General features: G+C 37.2%; 2 protein-coding genes across 2 annotated transcripts; one reads left to right on the plus strand and one right to left on the minus strand.

Moving 5' to 3' along the window:
• Positions 1-1169: 1169 nt before the first annotated feature.
• LOC147635424 (EG45-like domain containing protein) lies at positions 1170-2182 on the minus strand. Its single transcript, XM_086802269.1, has 4 exons — positions 2076-2182; positions 1891-1970; positions 1556-1814; positions 1170-1373 (listed from the first exon to the last, which is right to left on the minus strand). Exons 1-4 carry the CDS (start codon positions 2180-2182, stop codon positions 1367-1369), a joined length of 453 nt encoding a protein of 150 aa, XP_086658395.1. The 3' UTR covers positions 1170-1366.
• A 13232-nt stretch (positions 2183-15414) lies between these two features.
• Positions 15415-16624, plus strand: LOC147635425 (EG45-like domain containing protein). Its single transcript, XM_086802183.1, has 3 exons — positions 15415-15653; positions 15747-16005; positions 16184-16624. Exons 1-3 carry the CDS (start codon positions 15536-15538, stop codon positions 16188-16190), a joined length of 384 nt encoding a protein of 127 aa, XP_086658309.1. The 5' UTR covers positions 15415-15535; the 3' UTR covers positions 16191-16624.
• Positions 16625-17436: the final 812 nt, after the last annotated feature.

Consider the following 17436-nt stretch of genomic DNA (forward strand, 5'->3'; position numbering starts at 1 on the left):
AGCGATCCTTCTTTGTGATCGATCCATCGGTCACATCTCTACCTCACACATGTTTATCATTTGTTATGGTAGGATTTAAAGAATTGAAGGGTAAGAGAGTATGATGTAAGGTCTTTCACGTCAAGCCATACACCTATATTGGTTGCTACATATGTTGTTGCATGTCGGCTAGACATACCTATGTTGCACATATTATTAACTATGATCATGGCATTAATAGCTATGTACATTGCATTGACATTGACAACTATGTGCATCGCATTGGCTTACTGGATTACTCACTTGGGGAGAAGCAAGCAAGTGCGAAAGTGGAAACTTGCTTGCTTGTAGGCTTGCTTACTTATGGGCTTGCAGACAAGCAAGCATGCAAAGTTACAGACCTATGGGCTTGCTAGCTTATTTACATGTAGGCATGTGGGATTACAGACTTAGAGGCTTATGAATGTTTCAGCTTACAAACTTTTGAGCTTGTGGGCAAGTAAACTTGTGAGATTGAGGACTTGTGGGCTTGAAGACTCATGGACTGGTAGATAGTTGGTTAACTGGACTAACAAGTAGCTTACAACTGGACTAACACGAGAGTGCTTTCTTTTCTCTAATTTTTGATAGGTTATTTTTTAAGAAGGTAGCCAATCATCACAATTAAACAAAGGTTCTATTTGTAACACTACATCAACGCTAATAAAAAGAAATGTTTTTTATGCCTTGAATTTATTCCAAATCAATTCTCTCTCTCCCTCCCTCTCTCTCTCTCTCTCTCTCAAAGGACGTGTGCACACATATTTTATCTCTATAAATTGCATAGGGTCAAGACAAAAATACGTGCATTGATTTTCTTGTCTAAAGAGGATGTTGTATATCAATTTAACAAGCACCAACATACCTAATTTTAAAAAGCCAAGTAAAAATGTGCATGAGAGTAATCTTAGGTTAGTGTACCTCGTGCACTTTTGAAAGCTCCTATAACAAGGTACATACCATTAGAGTAAGACTAAACTGTCTAGGCTTAGCATAGAACACTAATTTAAAAAAGCCAAGTAAAAATGTGCATGAGAGTAATCTTAGGTTAGTGTACCTCATGCACTTTTGAAAGCTCCTAACAAGGTACATACCATTAGAGTAAGACTAAACTGTCTAGGCTTAGCGTATAGAAGAATATAAGAAGCCATCTTAAAAGGGTGAATATTAAGGAGTAAGATAGCATCTACTCTTTGCTATATATCACACATATATACCAGAATAGTTTCAATCTATCAAGATTCAAGGAGCACCACCATTTTGTCCTAACATAGAGAATACAATGCTTTTCTTTTTATAGGATTTATTTATGGACCTCGAGTAGGTATGCTCCAGCTTATTTTTCATTTCAGACCCTGCATTGAGAGGTATGAGCAAGTTAGGAAGCATACAATAATTTTCCTGATCAACACCAAATGCTTTAATAAAAGGCGTGCATTTTTTTTAAATTTTTTTAATTCAGGAACATAAAAGTGCACCTCAATCTCGAAGTTATCTACTTAAATTTTCCCGATAACCTAAGGTTTAGGGGGCTTACTGGTGGTATTTGATGTGGATCTTGCCTACGCTTAGGTCCGCGAGTTTGGAAAAGGCGGTCTCCGAGAGGTCGAACTGGTTGGAGGCGCATCCAGGGCAATAGTCCACGAGCTTCACGGTGATGGACCCGCTGCCCTTACAGCCGCTTCCGGTGCACGAGATCTGGTAGTGCTTCCCGCAGCCAGCACCGCCATCGTAGATGGCCTTGCTGCCGGCGGCGAAAAGTTTATTGGCGGGGAGCGTGGTGGAGCACGCAATTTCTGCAAAAAACGAGACATCATCAACGGCCATCTAATCTTGCTTAAGTACCGTGGTGCATAGTAAGTTGCTGAGTACCGCTGTAATCGGTATAATAGGTTGCAAGTCCGGACTGATCCGCAGAACACGTCCAGCAGCTGCCAGGAGAGCAGCAGCTACTATGAAGGAAAGAAAAAATGTGTTTGCCGCCATGATTTATAATGCCAGGATAGTATTGATAGCGCGTCTAATATGCCTTGCCCTGTGTCTTTTATAGGCTTTGCTGGGCAGCTGGGCTCGTTTGCAAGGGCTGAGTCCTGACACAGAGATTGAATCCTGCGTGGAGAACGCAAACCTTTGAATTTGGATACCTACTCTCTAATACTCGCATGATCGACACACTCGGTCTTGCAATGTGGTCTTTCTTTCAACAATAGAGTGTTCGGAAACCATTTTTTTCCTTAACCTTGGATCATTTCTTCACACTATGGTTTGAGGTGTCAATAGTAATTTTCAACACGGAGTTTTTTCCGTATCCTTGAATTTTTTGGAGGAGACAATTTTCCTCCTCCTACCAATATAAGATATAAGACGGACTTTTCAACAAGCTCTCTGAGCTCTCAATCCTCTTGAACTCTTTACACAAGCTTCCATCACAAAGTGACACCTCTCCTACATGAACTTAGAAGTGTATAATTTTGGAATTAGTCACACTTATACCTCTAAGTATTTATCCCAAATATGTACAGCTTGATAGGCAAACTAGTCAAGCATTGAACTCTAGAGCGATGGCCTAGATTGAGTTGAGGGACATTAGTCCTTCATTAGTGTATCTACCCTCTTCCCCACTTTGTATATATATGTATACAGAGTGCCAATTGGTATACAAAAAGCTTAAAAAAACATTAACAAAGAACAACCATCTAGAGATCCCCCAATTGGGATATGACACTTCAATGCATTAGTAGTGAGTTCAAGGAGAGAAGATTAGAGAATCTAAGATTTTGATTGGAAAGGTAATTATTTCTAAGCAAATCCCCTTATTGCTACCATGCAGAGTGTAGGTAAAGCTTCAATTTAAACGCTGACAAGAATTGGCTAGGACTAATGAAAATTTAGTGCTCTTCCCATCTAAGAAAGAAAACAAGTGAGGTGCGGTTCCAGTGAGCCATCATAGATTAGAGAAGGTGAAGGGAGGAAAAAGGCTCTAGTGATTTAAAAAAACTTCGGCGAATATAGTAGCGCTGAGATTTTGTAACAAACACGTGTAGTGCTAGGCTTTCTTTTCATCGAGCCTAAGGGCGACATTATGCAAAACAAAAAAAGAAGCGTAGCTCAGAGGATTGAGTTTAAAAGAGTGAGCTAATAGAAGCATCACAACCATAGTTAGAGGAGGAGGCAAGTCAAGTAGCATTGAAGCTCTACAATCACCAGAGTAATCACCCAGCAACAACGATATTCCCACAACAACACAGAAAAGAGAGAGAGAAGCAGTCTTTCACATCATGAAAAAAATTACTTTGTTCACAGTTGAGAGAAAGAGACGATACGGTCTCTTTTTTCTCCAAAATCATTAGGGTTATAACCCTAAGGTTTTCTTTAAAAAAAACATTGGTGTAAAAATATTGAAATAAGAGTGTATTCATATGCTGGCCGTCCAGATCTTGTTTTAAAGTAATGCATTTTCTCAACTGTTTGCAAGTTTATCTCCTTCAAGGATATGCATCAAACTAAGGCACGGATCTTGTAAATAGCACTCCTAATGTCTTCACTTAAATAATCTTTAATTGTAATAGGAAGCACAAACTATAATGTGACACGTATATTAGTAATGAATATATGTATGATAAAGGAGAGAAAAAATAGGTTTTACATACTTGTAAAAACTAATGCCAATGGTGAGACCTTAGGCCACTGAGCTTATTGTTTCGAGAAAATGCAGCCTTAAGACATTACATGTGTGCTCGTTAGTATGAGAAAGGATGCAATAATCTTCTTTACTCTTTTCTCCTTTCTCTTGGATACTTGCCATTGGTCTACGAGGTGATGGACTGAGATCTCCATCCCATAGTGGATGATGTAATGGGAGATATCTTACATGCCCATGATATATCATCTTCTTTGGAGTAGGGGAACAATGTGCCGCTCCAATCGGGGTCCTCCACAAATAGGACATGCATGGTATATCCACTCGTATAGCAAGGCCTATGTAACACCATTTAGTTATATTATGATCATGTGAAAAATCTATCTTTAATGTTAAAAAATCTAAATTTGTTACTAACCTAATTACTAGTCCAAGCTTGGATAGTCATGCATAGTCCACATCAATATTTCCTTTATACTTGCTGAGGACATTTAGACATGTCATGAATAGGAATGCGTGCCCATACGTTTTGTAGTTCTTCTACTAAGGGTGCCATCATGTATATCTCTATGTTTTAAACTCTTCACCTTCCAGGTAATAATAAACGAAGCAAGAGATGTCTGCTTTTAATGGTCAACCATGGAAGGACATTATAATTTACCAATACCACTGCTCCATGTTGTGGAATAGAGACTAGATGGATTAATACCATCCATTACCGAACTGAGATGTATGTATCGAGGCTCTTCCTTAAATTCAAGCCATGTCTCCACATAGTGTAATCAGTAGGAAATGCATAAGATAACATTTGTTGATTGGTTTTTAGCATACTAAGTCATTAGCTCTGCTATGGACTTACACTTAAACATGTGTTAGATTCTTGGCATGGTTAAGATGCAATCTGTGAATCACATTTTAGCATGCCAGGTCATTATCTTGCAAAGAGTTTCTCTTCAATACTATTTTATAATTCAATAACCTTGCAAATTATAATGGACGATGTGAGGTTACCTAGCTTATTTTTGAAGAGGATGAGATTAAGAAAGAGAAAGAGGAATTAGAAAGAAGATATAGAGACACTCCCATCTGACCAACCATACAATGATTACAGATTGAGAAACAACATGCAAACCTATAACTTTGACATTTTTACTCCATCAAACAATGATGTTGAACTAAGAGTTCAAAAGATGTGCTTCCTTGGACATCATGTCTTGTCCATCATGTGTATTGCCTTCAAACATTGCTTTGATTTAGCTCTTCCACAAAATATTTTTAATCGTGTGGATCCATATCCTCTTGCATGTGTGGCTCTCCCTAACTTTAAATAAGACTCTATTACGGTGGTGAGAACTAGTAAACTAGCAAGTGAAAGGTGAAGTTCTCTACTATCTCCTTGATGTGCTCACATATGTTTAGGTTTTTACTCACATTTATTTGGTTTCTGACTCCTCTATGAGACAATTTTGTTTTTTGCATAGTCCTCATTATATATCTTGACTCCTCTATACGAGACAATTTGATAGTCACATAGTCTTCATTATATGTCTTGCTACTAACAATCCCCGAGGTATTATAGAGAATGGGAGCATAGTCAAAGAGAAAATGGTCCATATTGAACTTCTATGGCACCACCCCAATCATAAGTCCATATTGAACTTCTACGGCACCACCCCAATCAAAAGCCCATTCATTTAGGTGAAAGAAATCAAGCTAGGCTAGGTTGGGACTTTGATCTTGGCAATCCATTCTGCAAAAATGATGAGATAAAAGAGGGCAATTACAATGGAAAATATATCATTCACGAAGGGTGATTATGTATGATAATAATATATAATATCATCACAATTATCAATGTAATAATCAAACATTTAATATATCAAATGGCTAATATTACATACAATAAATAATACAAGTAATGTGATTTATTATTGTTATTATTTCATGATGTGGTATTAATACCATGTTAATAATAATAATAAAGCATCAACAATATTAGTAGTTGATAATATTAATGAATAACATATATTATGACTAATGAGTGATATAGATTGTAAAAAATAATCAGAACCAACTTTTGTAGTATAACTAATCTATGATTGTTTTTTCATTTGACTATATTAGATAGTATGTTATAAATATATATAGACATAGTATGATCATCTCGCATACACTTATAACTAGAAAAGTTAGGAAGGTTAACTACAAAGTGACAGTAAATTGGTTACACTTTACTCAAGCAGCTTAAAGCATCTAGAACCTAGGAGTTATTTCCGAAGCAAAGAAAACACTTTCTTGGTAATTATTGATCTAAAGGGGTGAAAGTAGGAATCATCAAATTAAGCTAGGAGCTATTTCCGAAGCAAAGAAAACACTTTCTTGGTAATTATTGATCTAAAGGGGTGAAAGTAGGAATCATCAAATTAAGCTAGGAGTTATTTCCAAAGCAAAGAAAACACTTTCTTGGTAATTATCGATCTAAAGGGGGTGAAAGTAAGAATCATCGAACAAAAAAATGTATAGACAAATTAAGAGATTTTCTTAAGGGACCAACTGTTCTTTCTTTTTTTCTCACGGGTATGGCAAGATTGTGTTGATAGCAGTCAACGTTCGTTTAATTATGTTAATAAGACTAGTGTAGCGTGCACAATACAGGTAGGGATGGTTTGAGGACACCCTACAACGAACAAAGTAAGCATGTTAGTAAGGCCTCTGGCTCAAACCCTTTTGAGGAAGGTGATAAACTTAAGAAGAGACCTGCATACACATTGGCGACCCCATAGCTTTAATTTACGACAATGCGGCCAAAAAGTCACATGTGCGCATAGGTTTCCAATAAGCAAATCGGAATACCTCTTACTGGGTGTAGTTGATGATCTCCCTAACGCCGAGCTTGGTGATGTCGAAGAAGGCTGCGTTGGAGAGGTTGAACTGGTTGGAAGCATAGCCCGTGCACTCCTCCACAATCTTCATCATAATGGTGCCACTATTAGGAATGCAACCGTTGCCCGTGCATCAGATCTCGTAGTAGATGGCATGGCTCGCAAAACGGTGAGCATGCCATCCCGCGGGTTGTCGTCGCCATAGCAAGAGGACACTGCACACAAACATAGATCAACGTGCAAGACGACTCAGTATGTTTTGTATGCACTCGGATGCATAAATTACGTCTAGGAAAGACTGCGACTCTTCAAACACCATAACTACTATCAACAATGAAACAAGGAGGAGTTTCTTGCACACCATCTAAATTAACCTTCCTCTTAATTGGCAGACTACGCTCTACCAATGCAGTTTTATATGGGGCTAATCTTCTCTTTTTTGTATAAGCAAAGTCCAGGCCTACAAAGTACCTGAGAGGCTGAAATTGCAACCTGCCTTCGAATTGAACAAGGTACCTTGGTCTTCAAGTAAAAACCCGTTCTTCAATTGGGTGGCTTTTTGTGGAATCCAATTTTCAAAGGTTGGTTTTTTAAAGGTTAAATTGGCTTTGAAGTCCACAACTACTTGGGGTGGCATTGTTTGAAATCCAATTTCTAAAGGTGGCTCATAGCTTTCTTTAGAAGTTAATAATTAATTTCGGCTTTGAGGCATCTTCGAATTCAACTCAAGAAAATAATTTTGAAGAGATCCTTTGAGCCCAATTCTTAAAGATGGACCATGGGTTCTTTCAAAGGTTCAAAAATGAGATTTGAAGCCCACAATAGTGACCACACCCCACATAACATTCATTCACAAATTATGTCATATTAGCTTTGTAGATGATCGCTTCATTATTTGTTCATTGCATATCAGTGATCCCAACAATGACATGGGTTCTTTTAAAGGTTCAAATTGAGATTTGAAGCCCACGGTACAGCTAGTCACACCCCACATAACGTTAACTCACAAAGTATGCCATATTAACTTTGTATATGACCTTTGTAGATGATGGCTTGAGGTTTTGTTCATTGCATATTAGTGCTCCCAACAAAAAGAGAAGCCGGAGAAGAGGTTGGCATCAAAGGGTGGTTAACTACAAAGTGACAGTAAATTAGTTACACTTTACTAAAGCACCTTAAAGCATCTAGAACCTAGGAGTTATTTCCGAAGCAAAGGAAACACTTTCTTGGTAATTATCAATCTAAAGGGGGTGAAAGTAAGAATCATCGAACAAAGAATGTATAGACAAATTAAGAGATTTTCCAAAGGGGACCAACTGTTCTTTCTTTTTTCTCACGCGAGTACGGCAAGATTGTGTTGATAGCGGTCAACGTCCGTTTAACTATGTTAAGAAGACTAGTGTAGCCTACACAATACAGGTAGGGATAATTTGAGGACACCCTGCAACAACGAACAAAGCAAGCATGTTAGTAAGGCCTCTGGCTCCAGACCCTTTTGAGGAAGGTGATGAACTTAAGAAGAGACCTGCATGCACATTGGCGACCCCATAGCTTTAATTTACGATTGCACGGTCAAAAAGTCACATGTGCACTTAGGTTTCCAATAAGCAAATCGGAAGACCTCTTACTGGGTGTAGTTGATGTTGATCTCGCTGATGCCGAGCTTGGCGATGTCGAAGAAGGCTGCATTGGAGAGGTTGAACTAGTTGGAAGCATAGCCCGTGCACTCCTCCACAATCTTCATCGTAATGGGACCACTATCATGAATGCAACCATTGCCCGTGCACCAGATCTCGTAGTAGATGGCGTCCCTGGCAGTAGCGGCGAGCATGCTGTCCCGTGGGTTGTTGCCATAGCAAGAGGACGCTGCACACAAACAATGGCATGAATAAATAACATTTAGGAATGACTGTGACTCCTCAAATCGACGAGTGTATGGAGGACCGGAATGTGTTACAAGTACGAAGTCTGCCAAACACCACACAGGTGCTGCAGTGACCATAATTACTATCAGCAAACAAGTAAACAAGGAGGGGTCTCTTGCATACCATCTTAATTAACCTTCCTCTTAATTGGCAGACTAGGCTTTACCAATGCAGTTTTATATGGGGCTGATCTTCTCTTTTGTATAAGCAACCTCTAGGTCTACAAGGTACCTGACAGGCTGAAATTCTTGGTCTTCAAGTAAAAACCCGTTCTGCAATTGGGTGGCTTTTTGTGGAATTCAATTTTCAAAGGTTAGTTTTTTAAAGGTTAAATTGGCTTTGAAGTCCACAACTACTTGGGGTGGCATTGTTTGAAATCCAATTTCTAAAGGTGACTCGTAGCTTACTTTAGAAGTTAAAATCTAATTTCAGCTTCAAGGCATCTTCGAATTCAAGTCAAGAAAATAATTTTGAAGAGATCCTTTGAGCCCAATTCTTAAAGATGGACCATGGGTTCTTTTAAAGGTTCAAAATGAGATTTGAAGCCCACAGTAGTGGTCACACCCCACATAACATTCATTCACAAATTTTGTCATATTAGCTTTGTAGATGATGGATTCATTATTTGTTCATTGCATATCAGTGATCCCAACAATGACATGGGTTCTTTTAAAGGTTCAGTATGAGGTTTAAAATATGTAATTTTTCTTGGTCAGTTGGATGCTATCCTACTACCTGTTGTGCTTGTAATTAGATTTTAAAGTGTGTAGCATGTAAACAATGCACTATGGGCACTGATAGCTTAGAAGGAGGCTCTGTAAAATAAACTGGATAGATAGATCCACAATTGAGCACGTGTAATTACCATCAATCCAAAGCAAGGTAGTAGCCTTGGCCTTATGGTAGATAATTGAAGATCTCCATGAAGATGTTATACATGCTAATGTTGAAAAAGCCTAGATACAAGAATAGATCTCCATGAAGATGTTATACATGCTAATGTTGAAAAAGCCTAGATACAAGAATAGATCCTAGATTTCCAACAAAAGTTTACAAGTTCATATCCGAAGTACCGTGTGCCTTGGAGATGATGTTTTCTTTATGTTGGAGGAGCTCTTCATAAGCCTTCTCTCTAGCCATCCACTTGGCCATGGCCTAGTTATACTCATTATAACTTTTCCATGGCCTAGTTATAATCATTGTGGAATTTGGTTAGGCCCTTGTTGCCTCTCTTGTTTTTGTGACATTGTCTTAACATTCTTTTGCAAACTAATTAGCTACACAGGCATATCAGGCTTCTTCTTCTACTTTAGCTGTGAATACCCCCTTTACATGGTACCCTTACCTGTTAATTTTCCACGAATAACACAAGATTTTTCTACTTTAGCTGTGAATACCCCCTTTACATGGAGCGTGGTGGAGCACGCAATTTCTGTAAAAAGGAGACATCATCAAAACGGCCATCTATTCTTGCTTAATTACTTAAACAATGGTAGCTACCGTGGTGCATAGTAAGTTGCTCAATACCGCTGTAATCGGTATAATAGGTTGCAAGTCCGGACTCATCCGCAGAACACATCCAACAGCTAACTGCCACGAGAGCAGCAGCTACTATGAAGGAAAAAAAAGTGTTTGCTGCCATAGTATTGACAGCGCGTCTAATATGCCTTGCCCTATGTCTTTTATACGCCTTGCTATGGGTAGCTGGGCTCGTTTTACAAGGGCTAAGTCCTGACACAAAGATTAAGCTTCGAGATTGAATCCTACGTGGAAAAAGCAAACCTTTGAATTTAAATACCTACTTTAGCGTCCTCAAATGGCTCTCTAATACTCGCATGATCGACACACTCGGTCTTGCAATGTGGTCTTTCTTTCAGCAATCGAGTGTTCGGAAGCCATTTTTTTCCTTAACCTTGAAATATTTCTTCACACTATGGTTTGAGGTGTCATTAGTAATTTTCAACACGAAGTTTTTTTCGTATCCTTGAATTTTTTGGAGGAGACAATTTTCCTCCTCCCACCAATATAGGATGGACTTTTCAACAAGCTAACTGAGCTCTAAATCCTCTTGAACTCTTTACACAAGATTTTATCAAAAAGTGAGACCTCTCCCTACATGAAGTTAGAAGTGTATAATTTTGGAATTAGTCACACTTACACCTCTAAGTATTTATCTCAAATATATACAACTCGATATGCAAACTAGTCAAGCATTGAACTCTAGAGCAGCGTCCTAGATCGAGTTGAGGGACAACAGTCCTTCATTAGTGTATCTACCCTCTTCCCCACTTTGTATATATATGTATAGAGAGTGCCAATTGGAATACAAAAAGCTTTAAAAAACATTAACAAAGAACAACCATCTAGAGATCCCCCAATTGGGATATGACACTTCGATGCATTAGTAGTGAGTTCAAGGAGAGAAGATTAGAGAATCCAACATTTTGATTAGAAAGGCAATTATTTCTAAGCAAATCCCCTTATTGCCATCCACAGTGTAGATAAAGCTTCATTTGAACCCTAAGGTTTTCTTTTGAAAAAACTTTAATGTAAAAATATTGAAATAAGAGTGTATTCATATGCTGGCCGTCTAGATCTTGTTTTAAAGCAATGCATTTTCTCAACTATTTGCAAGTTTATCTCCTTCAAGGATATGCATCAAACTAAGGCAAGGATCTTGTAAATAGCACTCCTAATGTCTTCACTTAAACAATCTTTAATTGTAATAGGAAGCACAAACTATAATTGACACATGGATATTAGTAATGATGAATATATGTATTATAAACGAGAGAAAAAATAGGTTGTATATACCTATAAAAACTTTTGCCAATCGTGAGACCTTAGGCCACTTAGCTTATTGTTTCAAGAAAATGTAGCCTTAAGACATTACATGTGTGTCTCGTTAGTATGCGAAAGGAAGCAATAATCTTCTTTACTCTTTTCTCCTTTCTCTTGGATAACATGGAACATGCTAGGGGAAGGACTACTTTGCATGATTCAACAACGAGCCCTTAAAGCTTCCATCTTTTGAACAACCTTAAACTCATCCGGAGCACCCTTATCTTTATCTCCAATTAAATGTTCCCAAATGATACTCCTGGTATTTTTGAATATATGCATGGGATCGAAAAGATGATTATTTAATAAATCATTCCTTGAGTGGGTTGAGTAAATGGGATTTTTTCTTCTTGTGTCATCCGTTGTGGTTTCTCTTGGCTAAAAAAACCGATCCCTTGATGGGAACTTGGGGTAAGTTTTTTTTAAGGGGTTACAGGTCATCTCTAGCTTTTTTCTTTTAGGGGGAATATCAAGCTTAGGATTGTCAAAGAGGAGAGGTGCTTTTTATGAGATCTAGTTGAGGTACATCAAGTGCAAGTTCTTTGCTGATAACATGGCATATAATTTCCGTGAGCTTACCTTGGCCCAATTTGTTGGTTTATTGGTATATACTACTTGGCTATAATTGTGATCTCGGTTGTCTCGGTCCACTTGCAGGCTTTCCAGCTTGTAACCTTGTGAACTTATGGGATTGCCCACCTATAGACTTGTTGGTTTGCATGCAAAAAACCTATTTAAAAGATGTTTTTTTAATCCAAAAGTGTCACTAGGACTGTCACATACTAACACCCATAACTATGTTGCAAAACCTCTTTAAAAGATGGATTTTTTATTAGGAAGTATCACATAGCAACACCCATAACTATGTTGTTAAAATGGTGTTGCTATGTCCTCGTAATGAATACGTAGTGCCTGGTAGTGATCTAGGTGTACGAAGTGCACAAGGTTAAATACTCCCGTAGAGAGATTGAGATTGATAGCTATGTACATTGCATTGACATTGACTTGCTTGGGGAAAGCAATCAAGTACGAAAGTGGAAACTTGTAGGCTTGCTTACTTATGGGCTTGCAAACAAGCAAGCATGCAAAGTTACAGATCTATGGGCTTGCTAGCTTATTTACATGTAGGCGTGTGGGATTACAAACTTAGAGCCTTACGAATGTTTCAGGTTTCAAACTGCTTTTCAGCTTCTTGTAACCTTGTGAACTTATGGACTTGCCCACCTACAGACTTGTTAGTTTGCATGCAAAAAACCTCTTTAAAATATGTTTTTTGAATCCAAAAGTGTCACTAGGAGTGTTACATACTAACACCCATAACTACGTTGCTAAACCTCTTTAAAAGATGGATTTTTTATTAGGAAGTGTCACATAGTAACACCCCTAACTATGTTGTTAAAATGGTGTTGCTATGTCCTCCTAAATGAATATGTAGCGCGCCTCATACTGATCTAGGTGTACGAAGTGTATAAGTCTAAATACTCCCGTAGAGAGATTGAGATATTATGTATATACATTCCATCATTATTTTTATATGATTAAAGCAATAGAGAAATTGGAGAAACCCACTTGTTTTAAGTTGGCACTTAGAAATAAAAAAATGGGAAGATGCCATGAATGAGGAGGTGGCATCATTAAATGCAAATATAACATGGGAGTTAGTGATTTTGCCTAAGGAAATTAAATATAAGTAGATGTATAAGGTCATGGATAACTTAGATGGATGAGTTTGCAAACATAATTGGTTACCAAGGGTTATGCCTAGACCTATTGCATTAACTATAAGGAGGCATTCAAACCAGTTGTTGCAAGAATGGAAACCATGAGAGATGTCATTACTGTGTCTATAAAAAAGGGTTTATCTTTACATCAAAGGGTTTATCTTTACATCAAATGGATGTAAATAATTCTTTTTTGTATGAAGAAGTATACATGATGCAACCACTGGGTTATGAGAGTGATACACACCTAGATTTTGTGTGTGTGAGTTACATAAAGCCTGGTATGGCTTAAAGCATGCATGTAGAGCATGGTCAAACAAGATCAAGGAGTATCTTGTGACCATTGGATTTCTGATATCCAATGTAGATTCTTCACGTAATGTGAAAAGGATAGACAAAGGGATCATGCTATTTGTCATTTATGTGGATAACTTGTTTAGCATTGGTGATAGTGATGCTAATATATACATGATGCTAGGTTGCTTTGGAAGTAGAAGTTTGAGAAAAAGGATTTGTGGCTTGGACATGTTAAACTCTTTCATAGTTCTCTCCTCTTTGCTCCCTACACTTTTGCAAAAGTACCATTGGTGAGCAAGGGAAAGTACCTAGCTTCTCCGCAAGAGAGGTTTTTATTCGTAAGATGGCTAGAAGCACATCAACATATAAAATAGAGGTATGAGTGGTATAAGAAACAACTCTAAGAACACCACCATTTTGTAGTGTGGTGACTTGTTATATAATATAATATTAAAAAATATCATCCTTAAAAAAACCACCATTTTGTAGTCTGGTGACTTGTTATATAATATGATATTAAATAATATCACTCTAGGGACATCACCATTTTGTAGTGTGGTGACCTCTTACATAATATAATATTAAATAATATCATTCTTTAATAATAGTGTAAGTGAAATGAAAATCTATACTTTTAATATACTAAATGATTTAGAGCATACAAAGTGATATTAAATAATATCATTCTTTAATAATAGTGTAAGTGAAATGAAAATCTATACTTTTAATATACTAAATGATTTAGAGCATACAAAGTCTCATCTTACCCAAGCCTAAAGGTCTTTCTAATGATATATTTCTATTCTTGGGAAAGAAATATAAAAAGATCATCTATACTTGGATAGAAGAAGATTTAAGAAGGAAAAGGAGAAGAGTAATATAGGTGCAAAATTGGGAACAATTTAGCTTTTCATAATATTCGCATGACTCATGAGTTGAAAATTTCAATTTCTTTAAGATAATATTTTTAAACAATATTGTAAACTAAACAAGTTTATTCTTTTTTATGATATTGAGCAAAAATGTCAGTCACATGAATGAGAGGTAGTTGAGGTCAGTCTGCTAGTCATTGCAATAGTGACGATTATAAGCCTTTGCATTAATACTTTTAAAATGCAGCTATAATTGAGCAAAAGTTATTTATTCATAAGATAACACTTTAATTTTATAATTCACTTTCAATATATATTATTCTGATAAATTTTATACAATATATTTATCACAAAGAGGATGTATGTGTTTTTTATAGTTGTAAATTGGTTGGAGGAACTCTCGAACAGCTCCTTAGTGTGCAAGGCTCATTGCTTAAAAAGTATTTAAAGTATATAATAGAACTTGTATTATCATCCAAATCTTTTCTAAAGAAGTCTAAACGATTTGATCTATTTCTTGGAAAAGGCCATAAAATAATTTAAGCATATCAACCTAACTTTCCCACATCAATAATCTTGAATTATTAATGATAATTTTAGCAAGTAATTAGGTCACTTTGAGCCACTGCATATGATGAATATAAAATCATTTTGATCAACCATTGAATTTATTTGTATTGTTTTAGATGTAGCGTTAACTATGGTTATGTTAATATTCCAATTTTTGGTTAAGAATACTGTTGAATGAAATGCAAAGTACAGTCACTCATGAATACTAAAACTTAAGAAAAGATTAAGCCTAAGGTATTGTACCACAATGAGTATCACATGTTACTTTTTGGCATCACTTTGTAATGGAATCTTGTGTAAAGAGTTCAAGAGGATTTAGAGCTCAGTTAGCTTATTGAAAAGTCCGTCAGCTTGTTGAAAAGTCCGTCTTATATCGTATATTGGTGGGAGGAGGAAAATTGTCTCCTCCAAAAAATTCCTCTCATCGTTTTTATCAAGCGTCGGCGCCAACCCAACCTTGATACCAAAAATATCGAGTAGGTAATGGATCGAAAGGATTATTACCAAGGATACGGAAAAAACTCCGTGTCGAAAATTACTATTGACACCTCAAACCATACTGTGAAGAAATGATGCAAGGTTAAGGAGAAAAAAAATGGTGAAAGACCGAGTGAGTCGATCATGCGAGTATAAGAAAGCCATTCGAGGACGCTAAAGTAGGTATTCAAATTCAGAGGTTTGCGTTCTCCACGCAGGATTCAATCTCTGTGTCAGGACTCAGCCCTTGCAAACGAGCCCAGCTGCCCAGCAAGGCCTATTAGACGCTATCATGGCGGCAAACACATTTTTTATTTCCTTCATAGTAGCTGCTGCTCTCCTGGCAGCTAGGTGCTGGACGTGTTCTGCGGATCATTCCGGACATGCAACCTATTTTACCGATTACAGCGGTACTGAGCAACTTACTGTGCACCACGGTAGCTACCGTATTTAAGTAATTAAGCAAGATTAGATGGCCGTTGATGATGTCTCGTTTTTTGCAGAAATTGCGTGCTCCACCACGCTCCCCGCCAATAAACTTTTCGCCGCCGGCAGCAAGGCCATCTACGATGGCGGTGCTGCCTGCGGGAAGCACTACAAGATCTCGTGCACCGGAAGCGGCTGTAAGGGCAGCGGGTCCATCACCGTGAAGCTCGTGGACTATTGCCCTGGATGCGCCTCCAAGCAGTTCGACCTCTCGACGACTGCCTTTTCCAAACTCGCGGACCTAAGCGTAGGCGAGATCCACATCAAATACCACCAGTAAGCCCCCTAAACCTTAGGTTATCGGGAAAAATTAAGTAGACAACTTCGTCGAGGTGCACTTTTATGTTCCTGAATTAAACATTTTAAAAAAAATGCACGCCTTTTATTAAAGCATTTGGTGTTGATCAGGGAAATTATTGTATGCTTCCTAACTTGCTCATACCTCTCAATGCAGGGTCTGAAATGAAAAATAAGCTGGAGCATACCTACTCGAGGTCCATAAATAAATCCCATAAAAAGAAAAGCATTGTATTCTCTACGTTAGGACAGAATGGTGAAGTGCTCCTTGAATCTTGATAGATTGAGACTATTCTGGTATATATGTGTGATATATAGCAAAGAGTAGATGCTATCTTACTCCTTAATATTCACCCTTTTAAGATGGCTTCTTATATTCTTCTCAAATAGTGTTCTACGCTAAGCCTAGACAGTTGAGTCTTACTCTAATGGTATGTACCTTGTTAGGAGCTTTCAAAGGTGCACGAGGTACACTAACCTAAGATTACTCTCATGCACATTTTTACTTGGCTTTTTTAAATTAGGTATGTTGGTGCTTGTTAAATTGATATACAACATCCTCTTTAGCCAAGAAAATCAATGCACGTATTTTTGTCTTGACCCTATGCAATTTATAGAGATAAAATATGTGTGCACACATCCGTTGAGAGAGAGAGAGAGAGAGAGAGAGAGAGAGAATTGATTTGGAATAAATTCAAGGCATAAAAAATATTTCTTTTTAAAAGTATAAAAAATAATTATTTTTCTACAAATAGAAACTTGTTTTAATTGTGATTATTGGCTACCTTCTTAAAAAATAACCTATAAAAAATTGGAGAGAAGAAAGCACTCTCTTCACTCAAAACCACCAGGTGGTTTTGAGTGATTGGGAATAAAAACCATTAGGTGGTTTTTATTCCCAATCAATTTCTTTGTATTAATCATGATCACCTTGACGCTACATGCTCTCTCTTTGAACCTTCAAGGCATCATCTTTCTGTGGTAGAAACTAGGAAAAAGTATGCATTAAATAAGGTAGACACAAGTATGTTACTCCTTTGCCAAAAAGGAGTAACATTAAATAAGGTAGACACAAGTATGCATTAAATAAGGTAGATACAAGTATGTTACTCCTTTGCCAAAAAGTAACATGTCATACTTATTGTGGTACAATACCTTAGGCTTAAGCTTTTCTTAAGTTTTAGTATTCATGAGTGACTGTACTTTGCATTTCATTAATTTGAATATTAACATAACCATAGTTAACGCTACATCTAAAACAATACAAATAAATTCAATGGTTGATCAAAATGATTTTATATTCATCATATGCAGTGGCTCAAAGTGACCTAATTACTTGCTAAAGTTATCATTAATAAATCAAGATTATTGATGTGGGAAAGTTAGGTTGATAGGCTTAAATTATTTTAT

Source organism: Cibotium barometz, chromosome 9, assembly GCF_041138505.1.
Source record: "Cibotium barometz isolate CiBa-2024 chromosome 9, ASM4113850v1, whole genome shotgun sequence".
Classification (NCBI taxonomy): domain Eukaryota; kingdom Viridiplantae; phylum Streptophyta; class Polypodiopsida; order Cyatheales; family Cibotiaceae; genus Cibotium; species Cibotium barometz.

Coding starts and splice junctions, on each gene's coding strand:
- LOC147635424 (XM_086802269.1), bottom strand. CDS start 2,182: ATGCGAGTATTAGAGAGTAGGTATCCAAATTCAAAGGTTTGCGTTCTC. Junction 1,971..2,075: donor CAAACGAGCCCAGCTGCCCA/GCAAAGCCTATA, acceptor TTTCCTTCATAG/TAGCTGCTGCTCTCCTGGCA. Junction 1,815..1,890: donor CTATTATACCGATTACAGCG/GTACTCAGCAAC, acceptor CGTTTTTTGCAG/AAATTGCGTGCTCCACCACG.
- LOC147635425 (XM_086802183.1), top strand. CDS start 15,536: ATGGCGGCAAACACATTTTTTATTTCCTTCATAGTAGCTGCTGCTCTC. Junction 15,654..15,746: donor CTATTTTACCGATTACAGCG/GTACTGAGCAAC, acceptor CGTTTTTTGCAG/AAATTGCGTGCTCCACCACG.